Raw genomic sequence first — 23,656 nt, 5'->3', positions numbered from 1 at the left:
GGAGTGGGAACAATCCACTAACGAGCAGCATGGAGGACTTGAATGAGACACACCTGTGAGCTGGGGGCGGGAACAATCCACTAACGAGCAGCATGGAGGACATGTATGAGACACACCTGTGAGCTGGGAGTGGGAACATTTGTAAAGAATATATATTATAGCTTAGCATAGCCTAGTAGTGTATTGTGCATAAATGTTATGTGTAAAGTGGAAAAACACTGGACGAGAGTTAGAAACATCAGCAGGGCATTCCGGCGCCTGAACTGATCAAAGAAGATAACAGTGACACACGAAAGAACTTTATGCACCAACGCTCACCCTAGATTTGAATAGAACAAAGCAACACTCATGAACAGGAGAGCCACAGAGACAACTACTGAGTGCAGATAAGATAAGGAACGGTCCAGATGGGGCCATTATTCTCCGGAGCCCCCCCCTCACTGACCCCTCACACACACACACACACATGAAAAGGCCCTTTTGACAAACGACCTTCTCGCCACAGCGCATCCCACCTAGGAAGAGATAAGACTATCTTAGAAAACTCCCCAGCTCAGTCAAGGAAGCTACATGTGAATTCCATCTTTCTTCCTTTCTCACACTTTTCACAACATATGCTCTCATTGGCGGGCCGAGAAGAACCAATGAAGGAGCGACAACGGCGGAGGCAGAGAGACGAAGAACCAATGAGAAGACACTGCCCTTCTCGCTGGGCCAATCAGAACTGGCCTTGATGGCTATTTAAACCGTCGCCCTCTTCTAAGGGCCTCTCTGGTCTGAATACTCTAGGTACCAGCCGGAGGGGGGTCCATGCATGATGTCTACTTGTATCCTGATTTCTGAATAAAACGCTTATAGATGTAACGTAGAAGTCTACTGCTCTATTTCTTCCAGTGAGTGTCGTCCAGGTGGTGTGTCGCTGTCCAACTCCAACAGGTGCACACACAAAATAAACACTGACATTACTCCACATTTGAGAACATGTACAGAATTGCACACACATCGGAGGTCCAGTTAGTATTAGAGACACATGCTTAGACATGCTTAGCCGCACACATAGTAGAGAGAACACTGATCATGGGGACACTGACAACATGCTAAACTTATTTTCAGACACTTTTAGGACTGAAGGGTGAACTGATGTGTGACTGATTCCGATAGCTCCCGTAGAGATAGAGTTAAAACCGCGTGCGATTCCAATTTAATCGTCACCAGCATCCCTTAAGGATGGAACAAACTGTAGATATATATTTTTAAACCATAGAATGGTTGTCATAGGCAAGTGTACTGGAGAAGACGAGGGCTCCCTGGAATACATTAATTAATTAATTTCCTAAACCTGGAAAATGGGCCTTGATTTGGGGCCAATAAATAAATTTGTAACCCGCTCTTTACTAATTAGGCCGACTTATTATGACATTCCTTACCCAAGCACAATGATGACGCTGTGAGTTCAGACAAGACATGGTTCTCCTGCATTGATTTGACAGACGCATGCATTTTTAATTTTATTTCTCTCTTTTCTTCGAGAGGTTGACTGTTTATTAAGATTATCATTATTGAAAAGGACGGATTTAGGAATTCCATCCTATTTCAAAAGAGGGATAGAAGCACACAACAATCTATGTTGAGGACAGACTATTAAGAGGAGGGCCAGACAAGTACAGACTAATAGATCAGATAGCAGTAGGTTTAGAATCAGTGACTCAAACAAGAACCATAAAAATAATTTTTTGAAATCATAATATGCTTGATAAATGAAAAGATGTAATCTTATTTGTGTTCCTTCCATAGTTGTGGTGATAGTAGATGGGGTTCAACGTCGGATTCGAAGAAGAGCCGCCACTCCTGTACACATAACTTGCTAGTGTTTGATCACATCCCATATAGTGCACACATGCACACACTCAAGGTACAGAGTTACAAGACGCATCAGGTCTGACAACGGAACACATTTTAACAACAAACTGCTGGGGAAAGTTGATATGCACTGGGCATAACCTACAAGTTTGGGTCTGTATATCACCCTCAGTCTCAAGGATTGGTTGAGAGAGCCAATAAAATTATTAAAAGGAAAATGTGCGAAGGCGCTTCCACTAGGTACTGATGACCATGAGATCATTACCAGGGGGGAAGACGTCACCAAGTGAGTTGTTAACAGGAAGAAGTATGCCAGAGCCACCCAGAGATGGAGGTCATATGCCACCTCTGGATGTCTGTAAAATTGAAATGTCAGAATACATAAAAGCTCTAATTTCTCTCTCACCAAAGCTCTCTCAAACCAGGTTGTTCGAGCCCAGACGATCGATCAGGATGCAGCAGAGCAATCAAAGTAAAAGTTGGTGACTGGGTCAGGGTCAGCGTTCACAAGAGGAAGTGGACTGAGCCTAGGTGGACTGGTCTGTACGAAGTGGAGGAGGTTACTTCACACATGGTCCAGGTCAAGGGTAAGGCAGAGGCACCTTGACACCACCTGACACATTGTGCCCCAGCTACCTGTCCAACAAGGACATTGACAGAAACACGATCGGATCTAAAGATGCTGATGCCACAGAGGTCGTTCCGTAGGTGTTTCGGGGATCCTGATAGCCCAGCTAGAAGGTCCCCCCGCAAACCACTATAGGAATAGTTGTGAATGAGCCAAAATGTTCTAATAGTCATGGGACTGACTCTTGCCATTATCGTAGGATTAGTCATGTGAGGTTTAGAGAAGAACCTGCCAAAAATACACCTAATCTATTAGCTTTCGGGACTGAAGCCTCTTTAATCCTGGGGGACTGACAACAGATAACCCAAAACCGTCTGATTAATAGTTCATTTTGATAACATCTGCGGAGGTCTTGTGTTTTAAATTAATACAGATAAAAAGACATTATAATGGAAAGATTAGGGTATTTTTTGTTTTAATGTATGTTGCCTGAGAGTGACTGTTAATATTATGTTAATATTATAAAGCCAGTTGAATTAGAAAGTGACTTAGAATAACAAAGAGAGAAAAGAAAGGTTGGAAAGACAGGCAAAGAAAGGTTGGAAAGACAGGAAAAGAAAGGAGACAGAAAGGAGACAAGAAGGAGACAGAGAGAGACAAATGAGAGAAGAACTAGACAGAAAAGAGAGAGAAATCGCAAGAAAAGAAGACTCTTATTTTGAAAATACTTGGTCAGCAACTTGACCAGAAGTGACGTTTTGACCGTGGGTTAGTGACATTTGACCCCTCCATTGTTCTAGCAGAACTTTGAACTAATCACTAGGTGTTAAAGGCTGGACTCACCTTTGAGTGAGGATTGGCAGATTTTGAGTCTAAGACTCTGGGGATCAGAGATAGCGGGGTCTCATCAACAGATATCTCGATGCTGGAAGGCTGAGGAAGCAGAGGGACCGGGAGCCAATGAAGAGCACGATCTACCACAACGATGCTGCCCATGGGAGTCATGTCGAATCCAGGGCCCATGCGACACCAGTGGAAGAAGAACAACAAGCCTGACCAGGACGATCCAGTCGAAATCAAGTTCGAGACCACCGGATAAAAGACCCCATCGACAGCCGGAGGAGATGCTGATGCGGACCAGAGGGACCAGAAGGACCAGAAGGACCAGAAGGACCAGAGGGACCAGAAGGACCAGAAGGACCAGAAGGACCAGAGGGACCAGAAGGACCAGAAGGACCAGAGGAGACCAGACCCACAGGTCGCAGACGAGTACCAGGATGAAGCAGATGACGCCGACCCAGCCAGGGTTGAAGCAGATAAGTTGCAGCGGGGACCGGATCGTCAACTGGTTATCAGGATGCCAACCTGCTACTCACCAGCCGCTAGGATGCAAGACCCCCCCATCTGACCACTCTCAATTTCATCTCTTTCCTTCGACACCTGCACATTACAGATTTAACACACAAAGACATACTGACTTCCCTAGGATGGAAGATCTAAGAGGGTGGGTCGGGGTACCACATGACAGAAACCACGCCCCTATTCCCATCCCTAACAGAGAGAGACTCTCTCCCCGAGAAATAGGTATCTGCCCAAAGCCACCGTTCATAGCAAGGCATAAAAGTTTTCACTACGAGCTTACAGGTCTTATGGGACCTTAATCTAGGTAACGAGAGATTATATTTCAGGAGACTCATTCACGTCAAGTGGCAGAGCTAAGACAGGACGAGGAGACCAGGACACATAGCCACTTAGGGAGGCCAGGCCATGACAAGATCTGGCATAAAGAGGGAAATAAATATTCCCGGAGTAAGGTTCACATCCAGCGGATGTGAAAAGAGGATTTGTAAAGAATATATATTATAGCTTAGCCTAGTAGTGTATTGTGCATAAATGTTATGTGTAAAGTGGAAAAACACTGACGAGAGTTAGAAACATCAGCAGGGCATTCCGGCGCCTGAACTGATCAAAGGAGATAACAGTGACACACGAAAGAACTTTATGCACCAACGCTCACCCTAGATTTGAATAGAACAAAGCAACACTCATGAACAGGAGAGCCACAGAGACAACTACTGAGTGCAGATAAGATAAGGAACGGTCCAGATGGGGCCATTATTCTCCGGAGCCCCCCCCTCACTGGCCCCCCTCACTGACCACTCACACACACACACACACACATGAAAAGGCCCTTTTGACAAACGACCTTCTCGCCACAGCGCATCCCACCTAGGAAGAGATAAGACTATCTTAGAAAACTCCACAGCTCAGTCAAGGAAGCTACATGTGAATTCCATCTTTCTTCCTTTCTCACACTTTTCACAACATATGCTCTCATTGGCGGGCCGAGAAGAACCAATGAAGGAGCGACAACGGCGGAGGCAGAGAGACGAAGAACCAATGAGAAGACACTGCCCTCTCTTCGCTGGGCCAATCAGAACTGGCCTTGATGGCTATTTAAACCATCGCGCCCTCTTCTAAGGGGCCTCTCTCTGGTCTGAATACTCTAGGTACCAGCCGGAGGGGGGTCCATGCATGATGTCTACTTGTGTCCTGATTTCTGAATAAAACGCTTATAGATGTAACGTAGAAGTCTACCGCTCTATTTCTTCCAGTGAGTGTCGTCCAGGTGGTGTGTCGCTGTCCAACTCCAACACAATCCACTAACGAGCAGCATGGAGGACATGAATGAGACACACCTGTGAGCTGGGAGTGGGAACAATCCACTAACGAGCAGCATGGAGGACTTGAATGAGACACACCTGGGAGTGGGAACAATCCACTAACGAGCAGCATGGAGGACTTGAATGAGACACACCTGTGAGCTGGGGGCGGGAAGAATCCACTAACGATGGAGCGACAGTGGTTCAAGGAGGAGATAAGTTTACCTAATATTCAGTTTGAAATATAGCAGGTATATCTCATTTGGTACTTTATATTTATTGAAAAGTAAAAAAGAAGAATATGTCTTGTATAATATAGTAAAACACAGCGATGACCGCTATACATGTGTAAAGAGGACACAAAACGCACGATGTACAAAGTTAAGATGAAAGAAAGTGTTATCATATTTTTAGATACATTTTAAAAATAAAAAAGTTAGATATTCAAAATGACCCTATTAAATGCTAATATTGTTTCATAAATGCGAGATGTATAAATAGATACGATTAGTTTAGAAAATGTCTATTAATTTGCCACAACAAATTCATACAGACAACAATAGACTTACAATACCATGGTGAAAGCTGTTGATATTATATTGTATAATACAAGAACAATATATATATATATATATATTATAGCATTATTTTGAATACATCAGTTTGTCCATCTGTCTGGCTTTCACTAATCCACTGATGCAGAGTGGGAGTCTGGTATTTCTGAGTGCATCTTTTTTTTTTTTATGCAGAAAAAAAACATACATCAACAGATTTCCGACTGTGCATGACTCATTTCTGAACTTTTTAATTCCCTTCTGCAGCTGCAGCATTTTTTTATTGCATACCTTGAACACGAGTAGCTGACGGATGTGAGACAAGCTTTTGTTGTCATGGCTCAAACTTGATAACTGCCTGTCCCTCGCCTAGGAGCGATGCCATACGTCTGTGAAGCAGAGTTGAACTGGTGCCCGTCACTGATATGGAGAAGGCTTCAAGTGGCTCTCGTTCTCTGGTCCTCCCACGCTCCCATTTCAACATCCACTACAGAGACGGTTTCCATTGCATTTGAACGGTTATGTTGTGAAATGTTTGTTGAAAAAAAAGGAGAAGTCAGCTGCAGCTCATTGGACCTGGATTCTCTATTCTGCTCACTGATTGGACCATAATGGACCCTGAACCTCGAGCGTCGGTTTTGAGATACGATGTTTCACGCTGCTCTTCTCGACTCGTAGCACTACAAATAATTGTGTTCCAAAAATGACATGTTTACTATTTGAAAGCTGTGAGAATAGCCTTTCCAACATAACTCAAGGCAACAAGTGGCCACTGGTGAAGCTCTGGAGTATTTTTTTCCCCGACACTACAACATGCATCTCTCCAGGAACACATTTTAATGATGATTACACACAAACACACACACATAATTACAAAAGGGGAAAACAATACCAGCCACATTCTGTAACCACGAGTAAATAACTTGACATACACAGCTGCTGCCGAGTCATGAAGAGGAATTCTGAAATGTCACTTTCCAATGTTGTTCAGAGATTTATTGAATTGCATATATAATTACTGTGAAGGGATGACAGTCTCTCATGTTTTAAACTCTAAAAGAAGAGTGTCCACACCCCCTTATAGTCATAAACGGAGCGAAAAGTGTCCACGTCAGAGCTCCTCAGAGCGACGTCTGTCGCTCAGCTTCCAATAGAGGATCCCGATGAAGACGAGCAGGACGAAGATGAAGAGCAGGGAACCCACGGCCGTGCCGACGAGAATCGCCGCTCTGTTTGGGGCTAAAAAACAAACAAACAGCATGAATAACGAGGAATTAGAAGAACAACGTGTGAAGAAACCATTAAACCGGATTATTATAATAATAATAATCATTATTATTCCTGCCTGTTTTGGGGGCTCATATACATACAGTGCCTGTTCTATTCTTGTTCAAAGCTGTTCAGAGGAATTACTGCCGCATGTGAAGAAATTCGTGGATTATTTTTTACCATTTTAGCAACTACACACAAGTGATCTGGAGCTTGAGTCCAACTGCTTTCTTCTCTTTTTGTATCTATAAATATATATATATATATATATAAATTAATATATATATATATGATTTCATATATACATATACATTATTATATATATAAAGTCATGTAGAGATATATATGTATATATGATTTTAAAAAAATGAAATGTAAAAAAAACATCAAACGTAAAACATCATTAGATGATGTAAAACATTATTAGATGACGTAAAACATCATTAGATGACGTAAAATATCATTAGATGACGTAAAACATCATTAGATAACATAAAACAGCATTAGATGATGTAAAACATAATTAGATAACATAAAACAGCATTAGATAACATAAAACAGCATTAGATGACGTAAAATATCATTAGATGACGTAAAACATCATTAGATGACGTCAAACATCATTAGATGACGTCAAATATCATTAGATGACGTAAAACATCATTAGATGATGTAAAACATCATTAGATAACATAAAATATCATTAGATGACGTAAAACATCATTAGATGACATAAAACATTATTAGATAACATAAAACAGCATTAGATAACATAAAACAGCATTAGTTGATGTAAAACATCATTAGATAACATAAAATATCATTAGATGTTGTAAAATATCATTAGATGACGTAAAACATCATTAGATGACATAAAACAGCATTAGATAACATAAAACATCATTAGATGTTGTAAAATATCATTAGATGACGTAAAACATCATTATATAACATAAAACAGCATTAGATAACATAAAACATCATTAGATGACGTAAAATATCATTAGATGACATAAAATATCATTAGATGACGTAAAACATTAGATGACGTCAAATATTTTTATCTAATGGATAACATAAAACAGCATTAGATGATGTAAAACATCATTTGATAACATAAAACATCATTAGATGTTGGAAAATATCATTAGATGACGTAAAACATCATTAGATGACGTAAAACATCTTTAGATGACGTACCACATCATTAGATGACGTAAAACATCATTATATAAAACCTAAAACTTCATTACATGACGTAATCAGGAGAGCCAACTGGTGCTTTAAGCCCTCGGGGTGTGAGAAGTGGAGCAACGATGTTATTGTGGAGCAACTCCCAAAAAAAAGAGAAAGAAAAGAGCAGACTTGAGAGGATCACGGAGCGCTCCCTTACGCCTCTCTGCTCTCAGGCTGACCCGGCAGTGCTGGGCTCCGGCTGCATTGTGCGCCTCACAGCGGTAGAATCCCGCGTTGCTCTGCGAGTGATTGGTAATCCTCAGCTCCCCGGTCACGACGTCTGAGGGAACACACACCAACACAGGTCAGGACACGGGGTGTGTGTGTGTGTGTGTGTGTGTGTGTGTGGTGCATTCAAGGGGCATACGATTCATTCATTTATCTACAAGTATTACACGTTATTACCTTCGCATTGAAAATGCGGAAGGTAATGATTTGATCGCCGTGTATTTGTATGCGTGCGTGCGTGTTATTCGCATAGGTCAAAAAGTGTTAAACCGAATCGCATGAAATTTGGTGGGATGATTGGTTATTATCCGGGGACCATTTGATTAGATTTTGGGATCGATCGGGTCAAGGGTCAAGGTCAAGGTCATGAAAAGGTCAACATCTTCTTTTTACCATAGCAACTAATGCCGAAATGTTCATAATTCAATGCCCAATCTTGTGATATGCGACGGTATGCGCTCTACCGAGTGCCCGTTCTAGTTTACACTTTAATTAAAAGTGACTTACAATCATGTTACATTCATACACCGTGGAGCAACTCAGGGTTAAGTGTCTTGCTCAAGGACACTTCGACCAGGGCGGGGATTGAACCGCCAACCCCCTGATTGAAAGATGAACTTCCTAGCCACAGTCGCCCCGTGGACTCATTGAAGTGATGTTTAAGACTTCAAATATTATGAAGGTCTTAGGAAGAAATGAGCCCAGATGAATTCGAGGCTGCTCTCCGTGGTGCCTGTATGCGCTGCAATTGTCTGGAGTGTGTGTGTGTGTGTGTGTGTGTCCACAAGTGTGTGTCTGTGCAGAGGCTCAAGGGAAACAACATTTGCACAAGTGCTGATCACAATTATGTAAGAATTCAACACTGAAAGGGTTTTCATCGGATTTTACTCACAGCATTCAATACTGAACCAGACGCAAGGCCCAGACGGCAACACACACACACACACACACACACACACACACACACACACACACATACACCTGCACACATGCGCACGCATGAACACAAGCACACTGACACGCAAACACACACACACAAATACATGTGCACACTCACACACACACACTCGCGCACGCATTAACACATGCACACGCACGCACACACACACAAACACATTAACACACGCACGCACATACACACATGCAGACACACACATTAACACAAGCACACGCGCACAGACACGCACACACACACATGCGCACACTCACACACACGCATTAACACACACGCACACACAAACACACGCACGCAGACACGCACACACACATACATGCGCACACTCACACACGCACGCACACACATACACACATGCAGACACGCACATTAACACAAGCACACGCGCACAGACACGCACACACACACACATGCGCACACTCACACACACGCATTAACACACGCACACACAAACACACAAACACATTAACACACGCACGCACACACATACACACATGCAGACACGCACATTAACACAAGCACACGCGCACAGACACGCACACACACACACACACATGCGCACACACACACACGCATTAACACACGCACGCACACACACACTATAATAGTATAATATATACATTTATAAATACATATCATTTTTATCTATATATATATTTAATATATACATATATTTTTAACATATATGAAAATATATATAATAAGAAATATATTTATACAATATATATATATATGTACACAATACATATATAAATATAATCTACACAATACATATATATATATAAATTGTATTATAGCTATGAGAGAAAACACCTAAAGGTAGTAGTGTGTGTTAAAAAAGGCATAGTAGTCTGAAAGTCATAGAACAGTATGTTAAAAAAATAAGAAAAGTCATATAGAATTTTATGTCTTTCAATTAATTTAAAGTCATTGACTAGTATGTCTAGAAAAAAGGAATAAAAAGTGTTGAGGAATGTTTGGAAAGCCCTCCGGAGTCTGCTGACCCTACGGCCTGGCCCCGGATAAGCGGATGTAAATAGATGTAGAAAAAAAAGCACACAAAATCCTAGCATTGTAAATCAAAGAAATTTACAAAAAGTTATGTCTCATTGTATTTTTAAAAAGTCAGTTTATAGTTTGTTGGAGAAAGTCTTTAAACAGTATCATAGTATAATCTGTTTTAAATGTTCTAAAACGTCAAAGCATAGTGTGTCAATTTTTTAAAATTAAATAGTATGTTTATATAATTCACAAAAAGACATAGCATAAATAGTTCTGTAGTGTAGCAGAAAGTTAATAAGGAAATGCACAGAATAACCCTTTCCACCACGACAGCAGAAGAAGGTGGAGCCAAGGAGGAGATGAATGACACACACCTGGAGGGGGCGGGGACAATCCACTAACGAGCAGCATGGAGGACATGAATGAGACACACCTGGGAGTGGGAACAATCCACTAACGAGCAGCATGGAGGACATGAATGAGACACAGCTGTGAGCTGGGAGTGGGAACAATCCACTAACGAGCAGCATGGAGGACTTGAATGAGACACACCTGTGAGCTGGGAGTGGGAACAATCCACTAACGAGCAGCATGGAGGACTTGAATGAGACACACCTGTGAGCTGGGGGCGGGAACAATCCACTAACGATGGAGCAACAGTGGTTCAAGGAGGAGATAAGTTTACCTAATATTCAGTTTGAAATATATCAGGTATATCTCATTTGGTACTTTATATTTATTGAAAAGTAAAAAAGAAGAATATGTCTTGTATAATATAGTAAAACACAGCGATGACCGCTATAAATGTATAAAGAGGACACAAAACGCACGATGTACAAAGTTAAGATGAAAGAAAGTGTTATCATATTTTTAAATAAATTTAAAAAATAAAAAAGTTAGATATTCAAAATGACCCCGTTAAATGCTAATATTGTTTCATAAATGCTAGATGTATGAATAGATACGATTAGTTTAGAAAATGTTCATTAATTTGCCACAACAAATTCATACAGACAACAATAGACTTACAATACCATGGTGAAAGCTGTTGATATTATATTGTATAATACAAGAACAATATATATATATTATAGCATTATTTTGAAATACATCAGTGTGTCCATCTATCTGGCTTTCACTAATCCACTGATGCAGAGTGGGAGTCTGTTATTTCTGAGTGCATCTTTTTTTTTTTTATGCAGAAAAAAAACATACATCAACAGATTTCCGACTGTGCATGACTCATTTCTGAACTTTTTAATTCCCTTCTGCAGCTGCAGCATTTTTTTTATTGTATACCTTGAACACGAGTAGCTGACGGATGTGAGACAAGCTTTTGTTGTCATGGCTCAAACTTGATAACTGCCTGTCCCTCGCCTAGGAGCGATGCCATACGTCTGTGAAGCAGAGTTGAACTGGTGCCCGTCACTGATATGGAGAAGGCTTCAAGTGGCTCTCGTTGTCTGGTCCTCCCACGCTCCCATTTCAACATCCACTAGAGACGGTTTCCATTGCATTTGAACGGTTATGTTGTGAAATGTTTGTTGAAAAAAAAGGAGAAGTCAGCTGCAGCTCATTGGACCTGGATTCTCTATTCTGCTCACTGATTGGACCATAATGGACCCTGAACCTCGAGCGTCGGTTTTGAGATACGATGTTTCACGCTGCTCTTCTCGACTCGTAGCACTACAAATAATTGTGTTCCAAAAATGACATGTTTACTATTTGAAAGCTGTGAGAATAGCCTTTCCAACATAACTCAAGGCAACAAGTGGCCACTGGTGAAGCTCTGGAGTATTTTTTTTCAAGACACTACAACATGCATCTCTCCAGGAACACATTTGAATGATGATTACACACAAACACACACACATAATAACAAAAGGGGAAAACAATACCAGCCACATTCTGTAACCACGAGTAAATAACTTGACATACACAGCTGCTGCCGAGTCATGAAGAGGAATTCTGAAATGTCACTTTCCAATGTTATTCAGAGATTTATTGAATTGCATATATAATTACTGCGAAGGGATGACAGTCTCTCATGTTTTAAACTCTAAAAGAAGAGTGTCCACACCCCCTTATAGTCATAAACGGAGCGAAAAGTGTCCACGTCAGAGCTCCTCAGAGCGACGTCTGTCGCTCAGCTTCCAATAGAGGATCCCGATGAAGACGAGCAGGACGAAGATGAAGAGCAGGGAACCCACGGCCGTGCCGACGAGAATTGCCGCTCTGTTTGGGGCTAAAAAAGAAACAAACAGCATGAATAACGAGGAATTAGAAGAACAACGTGTGAAGAATCCATTAAACCGGATTATTATAATAATAATAATCATTATTATTCCTGCCTGTTTTGGGGGCTCATATACATACAGTGCCTGTTCTATTCTTGTTCAAAGCTGTTCAGAGGAATTACTGCCGCATGTGAAGAAATTCGTGGATTATTTTTTACCATTTTAGCAACAACACACAGGTGATCTGAAGCTTGAGTCCAACTGCTTTCTGCTCTTTTTGTATCTATAAATATATATATAAATTCATATATATATAAATAAATCAATATATATATATGAATTCATATATACATATAAATTATTATATATATATAAAGTCATGTATAGATATATATGTATATATGATTTTTTTAAATAAAATGTAAAAAAAACATAAAACGTAAAACATCATTAGATGACGTAAAACATTATTAGATGACGTAAAATATCATTAGATGACGTAAAATATCATTAGATGACGTAAAACATCATTAGATAACATCATTAGATGTTGTAAAACAGCATTAGATGATGTAACACATCATTAGATGACGTAAAACATCATTAGATGACGTAAAACATGTTGTTTTACGTTATCTAATGGATAACATAAAACAGCATTAGATGATGTAAAACATCATTAGATAACATAAAACATCATTAGATGACGTAAAACATCATTAGATAAAACCTAAAACTTAATTACATAACGTAATCAGGAGAGCCAACTGGTGCTTTAAGCCCTCGGGGTGTGAGAAGTGGAGCAACGATGTTATTGTGGAGCAACTCCCAAAAAAAAGAGAAAGAAAAGAGCAGACTTGAGAGGATCACGGAGCGCTCCCTTACGCCTCTCTGCTCTCAGGCTGACCCCGCAGTGCTGGGCTCCGGCTGCATTGTGCGCCTCACAGCGGTAGAATCCCGCGTTGCTCTGCGAGTGATTGGTAATCCTCAGCTCCCCGGTCACGACGTCTGAGGGAACACACACGAACACAGGTCAGGACACGGGGTGTGTGTGTGTGTGTGTGTGTGTGTGTGTGGTGCATTCAAGGGGAATACGATTCATTCATTTATCTACAAGTATTACACGTTATTACCTTCGCATTGAAAATGCGGAAGGTAATGATTTGATCGCCGTGTATTTGTATGCGTGCGTGCGTGTTATTCGCATAGGTCAAAAAGTGTTAAACCGAATCGCATGAAATTTGGTGGGATGATTGGTTATTATCCGGGGACCATTTGATTAGATTTTGGGATCGATCGGGTCAAGGGTCAAGGTCAAGGTCATGAAAAGGTCAACATCTTCTTTTTACCATAGCAACTAATGCCGAAATGTTCATAATTCAATGCCCAATCTTGTGATATGCGAAGGTATGCGCTCTACCGAGTGCCCGTTCTAGTTTACACTTTAATTAAAAGTGACTTACAATCATGTTACATTCATACACCGTGGAGCAACTCAGGGTTAAGTGTCTTGCTCAAGGACACTTCGACCAGGGCGGGGATTGAACCGCCAACCCCCTGATTGAAAGATGAACTTCCTAGCCACAGTCGCCCCGTGGACTCATTGAAGTGATGTTTAAGACTTCAAATATTATGAAGGTCTTAGGAAGAAATGAGCCCAGATGAATTCGAGGCTGCTCTCCGTGGTGCCTGTATGCGCTGCAATTGTCTGGAGTGTGTGTGTGCGTGTGTGTGTGTCCACAAGTGTGTGTCTGTGCAGAGGCTCAAGGGAAACAACATTTGCACAAGTGCTGATCACAATTATGTAAGAATTCAACACTGAAAGGGTTTTCATCGGATTTTACTCACAGCATTCAATACTGAACCAGACGCAAGGCCCAGACGGCAACACACACACACACACACACACACACACACTCACACACACACACCTGCACACATGCGCACGCATGAACACAAGCACACTGACACGCAAACACACACACACAAATACATGTGCACACTCACACACACACACTCGCGCACGCATGAACACACGCACACGTACATGGACACGCACACACACATACATGCGCACACTCACACGCACGCACCACACACACACACAAACACATGAACACACGCACGCACACACATACACACATGCAGACACACACATTAACACAAGCACACGCGCACAGACACGCACACACACATGCGCACACTCACGCATTACACACGCACACACAAACACACGCACGCAGACACGCACACACACATACATGCGCACACTTACGCACACACACACAAACACATGCACGCACACACATGCAGACACACACATTAACACGCGCACAGACACGCACACACACACATGCGCACACTCACACAGACATGCACACACACACACACGCACACACACACTCGCGCACGCATGAACACACACACACGTGCATGGACACGCACACACACATACATGCGCACACTCACACACGCACGCACACACACAAACACATTAACACACGCACACATACACACATGCAGACACATTAACACAAGCACACGCGCACAGACACACTCACACACATGCACACACACACAAACACATGCACGCAGACACGCACACACACATACATGCGCACACTCACACACGCACGCACACACACACACACATTAACACACGCACACATACACACATGCAGACACATTAACACAAGCACACGTGCACAGACACACTCACACACACGCATTAACACACGCACGCACACACAAACACATGCACGCGCACACACATACATGCACACACGCACACACACACACACATTAACACATGCACGCACACACATACACACATGCAGACACACACATTAACACAAGCACACGCGCACAGACACGCACACACACATGCGCACACTCACACACACGCATTAACACACACACGCACACACAAACACGCACGCAGACACGCTCACACACATACATGTGCACACTCACACACACGCACGCACACACACACACACACACACACACACACACACACATACACACTTGCAGACACACGTGCACGCATTAACACAAGCACACACTCACAGACACGCACATACATGCGCACACTCACACACGCACACACAAACACACTCACGCAGACATGCACACACACGCATGCGTGCATGAACACACACACACACACACACGTGCGTGCACACATGCACACACACGCACACGCAGACACACACACACCCACCCACATGGACACACACGCCTCCTCCCCGTTGGTAGTAGCGTGGCGACATCAGCAGAGGTCACACTTACCCTGCGTGCTGGCAGCAGGGAGGGGGGCGGCGCTCTCTCTCCTCCAGCTGTACTCTAAGGGGGCGGAGCCTCGCCACGACTTGCAGTGCAGAGACACCGCCCCCCCCACCAGCTCCGCTCCCTCCACCCAGCACTCGGGCACCGACGGCTTCACTGAAACCACAACGACAAGGAATGTCGATCGCCATTCCTTCCATTGCGGCTCGCTCCAGGCCGCCGGCCCTCCGCTCGGCCCTCGAGCTTCAGAATCACGTTTTGCTGAAGGACTTTTAACCCTCCTGTTTCCTTTACATTTACTAACATATTTTACCCTCAGGGTCAATTTGACGCCAGCAATTAAAACCTGAGAGAGCTGCAATTATTATTATTATTTAGTTCTCACTGACATCCATGTGATCTTGAACAACATTGACCCTTCACAAAGCACGAATGGACACACTTCATGACTATTGTAGCCTTAAAAAGATCAAATATGATAGCAGGTATATTTATGAGATGTGTGGCCAATTGCAAATGTAAGTTTCATCTGCCTTCTGCGTAAAAACCAAACAGTTCCTGTGTTTTCCAAAGGTGATGGACACAAATAATCTTTGTCCTAGCCCAAGGATGCGCCCCCCGATGCCGCGGTCTTACCCATTACCACCAGCGTCACCTTGCGCGTGTCCACTCCAGGTGATTTCCTCACTTTGCACCGGTAAGTCGCACTATGAGCAGGCGACAGCGGAGCGATTGAGATCGACGCGTCGCCCGTCGAGGGGTCAGGAGCGGCAAAGCGAAGCCCTCTGGCAAGGGCGAGGTAACCGTGGATGTGTATAGTTCCGCTGGTGTACGACAAGAGCTGAAGGGGGGCGGGGGGGGGCGAAGACATGTAAAGATAGAGTCAACTAGTTGAATTGATGTCAACCCGACCGTCACCAAGCCACATTAATTCAATTCAATTGTATAGCCCAATATGATCAGGAGACACCAGATACAGCCAGGTCCAATGGACCCAATGAGACGTGAAGTCGCAGAGACTTCGGGTGGAAGTAGAGTTAATGTGTGATGGAGAGGTGAAAATTCATCCATAAGGAGACAGAGAAGAGAAGAGAGGTGCTCAGTGTATCCTAAAACGTCCCCCAGCAGCCTATCAGCCTATAGCAGCGTCTCTAGGGGCGGGACCAGGTGAACCTGATTCAGTCCTAACTATAAGACTTTTAACTCTAGAGATCTGAAGATGTTTTCAACCCACTGTGTCTCGTTCTTTTTCTCTATTTACTGGACGGTTCTCTGAACAATCTCGTGTCCATTATTAGCGGGCAGCTGGAATCGGCTAAACAAGCCGTCACAAAACCCACTGCACACATGCCCCCCCCCGCCCCCGGGGATGCTAATGTCAGCCATAAAATAGCCGTTTAAAAAGGTGCCTGTCTGGCTCCGCATAGCGAAAAAAAGACAAAGTGACGAGCGACCATATCTGCGCACGAGGGAACTTCTCGCAATTAAGGACAGCATGTATTATTCTCCGTTCGTGGAGACTAATGCGAAGCGATAAAAGACAATGGATACGGTCGTGGAGTGACATTGATCACCAGGACAGAAACACAGCCCCGAAAAGAAAGAAAAAAGCGCTAATGTTGCACTGCGTCTTCCTGGGACGCTCATGTTCCTTCCTCTCAGGGATGTGGACATAACATGGAGGCCTCCTGCATAATGGGGCCGGTCCTCTGCCTCCGTGGCCCTGCTGATGCCCCGCCTCTCTGCCTCCTTCTGTCGCATGGATTGTGGAGGTCTGGATCGTGGTCCATGCCTACTTCTCAATGATAATAATGTTTGTGATATTCATTGAATGGGTTTATTTAACTCTGTAATGCTTAATTCTGTACACATGACATCTATTGCACCTGTCCATCGTGGAGAGGGATCCTCCTCTGTTTTCTCCTGAAGGTTTCTTCCCCTTTTTTTCCCCCATAAAGAGTTTTTTCTGTTTTTTTGGGAGTTTTTCCTGATCCGATGTGAGGTCAAAGGTCAGGGATGTCCTATGTGTACAGATTTTAAAAAATTGTAATTTGGGATTTTGGGCTATACAGAATTTAAAAAATGACTCAATTAAATTAGCACATTTTTGAACACATTAACAAACAGCTTGTGTTATAGTTCTTCCGCCGCCCGGTGGCTAAAGGTCAATCACGACAGCTTGAAGTAAATAAACGTTCGGGTTCATTTCGAATGACGAGCTGGTAAAACCTGAACCGTTTGAGTGTTTGACTGCACAAAGCATTTCACTTTTTTTCAGACCCAATGCCCTGCACTGATCACCGGTCTAAAAGTTTGACACATCTGGGCTCTTTTAATCCTCGTATTGACTGTGCAAAAACAAAAAGTCTCCAACACTAATTATTTGGTAAATTTAAGAAGGCAAATTGGATAAACAGCTAATTCCTGTGAAAAGTGCACTCTACACAGCCGCATCCTGGACTTCTTATTCTTGACTTCTTGATATAAATCGGACTCTTTGTATATATTTATTGTACAACGTGCCCCATTCTCTATTCTACCAACTATTCATACACTCTGTCATACTCATTGAATGTGTTGATGTAATTCTGTAGCAATTCATTCTGGTCACATGACATCTATTCTTCTTTTTAATCTATTTCTTGGGAGTTTTTCCTGATCCGATGTGAGGTCAAAGGTCATGGATGTCGTATGTGTACAGATTGTAAAGCCCTCTGAGGCAAATTTGTAATGTGTGATATTGGGCTATACCAAATAAACTGAATTGAATAGAAATGCTGCTTCTCACCGTCTGGTCCTCGTGCGTGGCGTCCGGACTGACCGCGGTCCACTCGATGTCGAGTTCTCCGCTGTCCGAAGGGCTCGCCGTGTACCTGCAGCCCAAACTCACGCTCCCTCCCTCCGCCTGATGGATGGTCTGTGGACCCGTGGATGTCACCCGCATCCCTCGTGCACATTTCCATTCTGGAGAAATTCAGATGAGGACAAATAATAATCCAAGAAACACATTGTGTTGTTCCTATAAATCCCTTGTTGTAATCCTCAAGGAGACATGCTATGTTTTCTTATCCCAGCTGGACTTCTTCTTCTCATTCATGGAGCCGCCGCGGTTTACGATGCCCATGCACCCATTTTTATGGATAAGTTTAATATGTAAACTTCAACAGGCACATTTTAGGCATATTCGTAATTTGTGATATTGGGCTATATAAAATAAAGTTAATTGAATTTAATGTATTCAGCTGTCTTCTTTCACAGAGGGACAGGCTAGGAAAGCTTCAAAGGCAAATTTGAGACACATATTAGGTACATTTCAGGCAAATTCGTAATTTGTGATATTGGGCTGTATAAAATAAAGTTAATTGAGTTGAATTCATTCAGCTGTCTTCTCTCACAGAGGGGCAGGCTAGGAAAGCTTCAAAGGAAAATTTTAGGAAAATTTGAGACACAGTTTAGGTACATTTTAGGCAAATTCATAATTTGTGATTTTGGGCTATGTCAAATAAAGTTAATTGAATGTATTCAGATGACTTCTCTTGTAGAGGGGCAGGCGAGGAAGGCTTCAAAGGAAAATTTGAAGACAATTTGTAATTTGTTGATTTTGGGCTATATCAAATAAAGTGAATTTAATGTTTTCAGATGTCTTCTCTCGTAGAGGGTCAGACTAGGAAAGCTTCAAAGGCAAATTTGAGGAAAATTTGAGGAAAATCTGAGTAAATTCATAATTTGTGATTTTGGCTATATAAAATAAAGTGAATTGAATGTATTCAGATGTCTTCTCTCGTAGAGGGTCAGATTAGGAAAGCCACACAAACATAATAACATAATAGTTGAGGCCAAATATCACACAGATATATAAAAACCGAACAAATTGCATTTGTTCACTTGCAATAGAGCTCATAAAGCAGGGCACACGAGTGCACACAAAATCATACACGGCTTTTAATGTTTTCTTTTCCCACAAGATCCTTTCATCAGATGTTCACGCTGCAGCTCAACACATCTTGAAAGGGCTCCATGGGGACGGAGTGCAAGGAAATACCTCATTTATTGATTCCATTTCATTACTATGGATTTAAAAAGCCTTGAAATCACTTCTAAATCACTTTAAATCTATGGTGCCAGAGGGAGGATTTTTACTTTAACACAATTACAGTTTCATTCCAGTGTTTTTTATTCCATCCGTCACGTCACGTATTAGAGCTCAAAAATAAAAAATTAAGTGTTTTTCTTTCTTGTGGTATTTGTCCAAATGATCACTCCGTCCTGACAAGCGATCAATAATTCAAGCGCTCTGACAGAAGAAGAAGAAAAAAAGCATGAACAACATCTGGTATCTGAGGCTTTTCCAGGGCTTGTAATAGACAAGTCCAATCAGTTCGTTCAGCACGGATACCGTGATTGGACGGGCTCCCTGCCGCTTACCTGCCGACACGCTGACCGGGGCTCTCGTCCCCCCGGAGTCTTCCACAAGCCGCTGACGTGACAGCTGTGAGAACCAACAGTCGGGGGAGTTGCTCTGGAGGGAGGCCTGAAGGGGCGACGGGCTGCCTGATGACTCTCTAGCTGGCATTGGACACATTTGGAGTTCCGCTAACTTACTTTCATTGGAAAAGATGTGATGGCACTCAGCTGGGTTCTTCGGTTGCATCATAATAAAAATAAAAAAATGACATGCCAGTTTCTCATGATTACAAACGCTATCTTTCATGTACAAATTAATTCGAGAAAAAAAAAATCCCTTCAAGAGCCCTACCCTGAAAAAATTAAAAATAACATGTGAGGGGGAGGCGGGGGATTATCTCGAGGCACATAGGGGGCGCTCTCGTCACAGCGTTCAAAAGAATCGAGCCATGCGGGTCTCAATATGAATATACAGAAATAATGAAATAGATGATGAGACACAGGGGGCAGCCACTGTTTCTGTTTGTGTGTGTGTGTGTGTGTGTGTGTGTGTTTACCTGTGGTCAAGAGACTTGCAGCGCAAAGCAAGGAGGCGGACCACCAGGGCGGGAAGAAGGCGGCTCTCAAACGGCTGCGACTGTCTCCCGACATCGTGCTACTGTCAATTGTGCAAAAATTATAATAACACCATTTTAAAGAAAGACAAACAACAAACCGCACAGCACCGTCGCTTCAAATGTTTGACATGTGAAACATGTTTTCAAAACTGAGAAGAACTGTTGACAATTATGGACACATTTAGAAGCAATGAACAAGAAAAAGCATGCTTTCAGAACAAGCTGTTGAGGTTCTACATAATATTACCTGGTCGTAGATACTACATCCAAACGTCTGGAAATGGATTTTTTTCTTCTATAAAGGCTCAATCAGCAGCTCCTACTTGAAACGGAGCTTCTACCACGAAGCCTTCTGATTGGATGGTCTTTTTTTACCCGTTTTAGGAGGAGGTTTCCTTGGTGATGCCATTCAGCTGCTAATGTTGCCCTTGACACCTACTGACCTTAACACAGACTCGCACTTTGCAATCACCACAATCAACCATAACTAAATGAAACGAAATGACGTAAAATAAGATTTCAATCAAATTGGAAGACAAAAAAAGAAGGAAACGATTTCCCTGGATAACAACAGCAATCCGTCTGTTGAACAAGTGAAACTGGGGGAGCAAGCATATAATTAGACAAGGTTTCTCAAGGCGTTTCATTTGATGAGAACTTAACTGCACTGAAAGGAAAACATCCGCACACTCCTTCTTATTTGTTGGATAAACAATACAGCGTTCAGTGCTACTCATTTTGTGGTATGTCTGCGGTTTCAAATAATAAGGAAGACAAAGAAAGCACGTGAGGTCTCAAGTGACAAGAAACCGGTTGTTCAGCCAATAAACAGGAGCCTGCTCGGGTTGTACACTTAGCCAAGATGTAAAGAATAAACAGAGCTCATCTCTGTGCCAGAGCGAGAGAAAAACAGCTTTTTATAAATGAGAAATGGTGTGCTGTCCCTCTGTAGATACGATAACATTATTTTAAACTACAATGGGCACTCGGTAGAGCGCATACCTTCGCATATCACAAGATTGGGCATTGAATTATGAACATGTTGGCATTAGTTGCCTGCCAATTGGATAAAAATTGACCGTGCTATGGTAAAAAGAAGATTTTGACCTTTCCATGACCTTGACCTTTGACCCGATTGATCCCAAAATCTAATCAAATGGTCCCCGGATAATAAGCAATCATCCCACCAAATTTCATGCGATTCGGTTTAAAACTTTTTTTGTTATGCGAATAACACGCATACAAATAAATAAATAAATAAATACACGGCGATCAAAACATAACCTTCCGCATTTTCAATGCGAAGGTAAAAAGCCTCCAATCTCTAATTGTGGGAACAAATATCACGAAATGCTCAAATAACCCCACTTTAAAAGCTGTGTCCATTTTCTCTTTCAGTCACCACATTAATTTCGCAAGCTTTGGGCAAATTTGTTGAAATTATTACAATTTTTTCATACTTTTTGCCACCCGTTGACAAATTCGATGACAGATCCGTCTGACGACCGACTAAAGTGAGCGGAGAGCAGCGTCGGGCTCTGAATGGGATGGGTTGTCTTTAAACGCTCTCTCCCCAAAATCATCCGAGACTGCACCGAACTTTCATTGTTCAAATCACAAATCAAAACCCACCTGTTAAAAACGGCTTTTAATGTGCGATTGTGTGCTCTCTACGTTCTTATTTGCTTTTATCGTTTGTTTTTGTTGTAATTTGAGTTATTTTTATTGCATAGCTTTTAGGATATTTACCTTCGCATTGAAAATGCGGAAGGTAATGTTTTGATCGCCGTGTATTTATTTATTTATTTATTTGTATGCGTGTTACTCGCATAACACAAAAAGTATAAAACCGAATCGCATGAAATTTGGTGGGATGATTGGTTATTATCCGGGGACCATTTGATTCGATTTTGGGATCAATCGGGTCAAAGTTCAAGGTCATGAAAAGGTCAACATCTTCTTTTTACCATAGCATGGTCAATTGTTATCCAATTGGCATGTAACTAATGCCAACATGTTCATAATTCAATGCCCAATCTCGTGATATGCGAAGGTATGCGCTCTACCGAGTGCCCGTTCTAGTTTAACTTTGTGTTGTAAAGCGTCTTTGAGTATTCTGAAAAGCGCTATAGAAATGTAATGTATTATGCAATGAAACACAGTTAATGCAGCTGTGTTGTGTGTGTTGTTATGACGACGGTACATGTGTTACGGGGTATGGCCGCCCTCAGCGAGGGTCACCCGTGTTGGATGTACACGATGGTGGGAAGTGGGCAACGCGTTATCATTCTGGGCAATTTGAACAACTGCTGCCTTCTTTGCTTTTGTGCTTTTGAGACGCAGCAGTTGTTCGTAGGCCGCGATCGGGTTTATGAGGACAACCCTCCGGGGAGGCAGTAACAGCTGCATGGATATTGAGAAGCAGGCGGAACAGGGGACATGTGAACTTGAAGAGGAACGCCGTGTTATTGTTTGTGTACATGGGCCCGTCAGAAAGCATGCTGTCTGGAGAACGTCACATATTTAGGGACAAAACAGTCATTCTAAACGAGATGAACAGCATTACTAGGGATGGGCACACACACACATATATACATGCACACACACACACACATAAACATAAAGACACACACGCACACCCACACACACGCGTGCATACATGCGCGCACACACATACAGGCTCACAACCCCACACGTGCAAACACAGACGCACGCACACAAACACTTACCCACATGTACACAGAAACATACACACTCACACACCCACACATGCGC

At 42.5% G+C, this 23,656-nt stretch overlaps 1 protein-coding gene across 1 annotated transcript; it reads right to left on the bottom strand.

Annotated features, from left to right (window-relative positions):
- Positions 1-6,756: 6,756 nt before the first annotated feature.
- On the bottom strand, positions 6,757-21,283 carry LOC130205662 (coxsackievirus and adenovirus receptor homolog). Its single transcript, XM_056433162.1, has 9 exons — positions 21,129-21,283; positions 20,822-20,922; positions 18,649-18,824; positions 16,497-16,701; positions 15,864-16,016; positions 13,458-13,580; positions 12,473-12,580; positions 8,308-8,430; positions 6,757-6,884 (listed from the first exon to the last, which is right to left on the bottom strand). Exons 2-9 carry the CDS (start codon positions 20,913-20,915, stop codon positions 6,757-6,759), a joined length of 1,110 nt encoding a protein of 369 aa, XP_056289137.1. The 5' UTR covers positions 20,916-20,922; positions 21,129-21,283.
- Positions 21,284-23,656: the final 2,373 nt, after the last annotated feature.

This window comes from Pseudoliparis swirei, chromosome 15 (genome assembly GCF_029220125.1).
Source record: "Pseudoliparis swirei isolate HS2019 ecotype Mariana Trench chromosome 15, NWPU_hadal_v1, whole genome shotgun sequence".
Classification (NCBI taxonomy): Eukaryota; Metazoa; Chordata; class Actinopteri; order Perciformes; family Liparidae; genus Pseudoliparis; species Pseudoliparis swirei.
Note: the sequence above shows the minus strand (reverse complement) of the source record. Positions and strands in the feature narration are given on the sequence as shown.

What these genes read in the sequence shown, in the direction of transcription:
- LOC130205662 (XM_056433162.1), bottom strand. Translation starts at nt 20,915, where the DNA reads ATGTCGGGAGACAGTCGCAGCCGTTTGAGAGCCGCCTTCTTCCCGCCC. An exon ending in GGTGACGCTGGTGGTAATGG is followed by an intron (nt 16,017 to 16,496) that starts GTAAGACCGCGG and finishes TTGTGGTTTCAG; the next exon opens with TGAAGCCGTCGGTGCCCGAG. An exon ending in TTGGAAGCTGAGCGACAGAC is followed by an intron (nt 8,431 to 12,472) that starts GTCGCTCTGAGG and finishes GTGTTCCCTCAG; the next exon opens with ACGTCGTGACCGGGGAGCTG.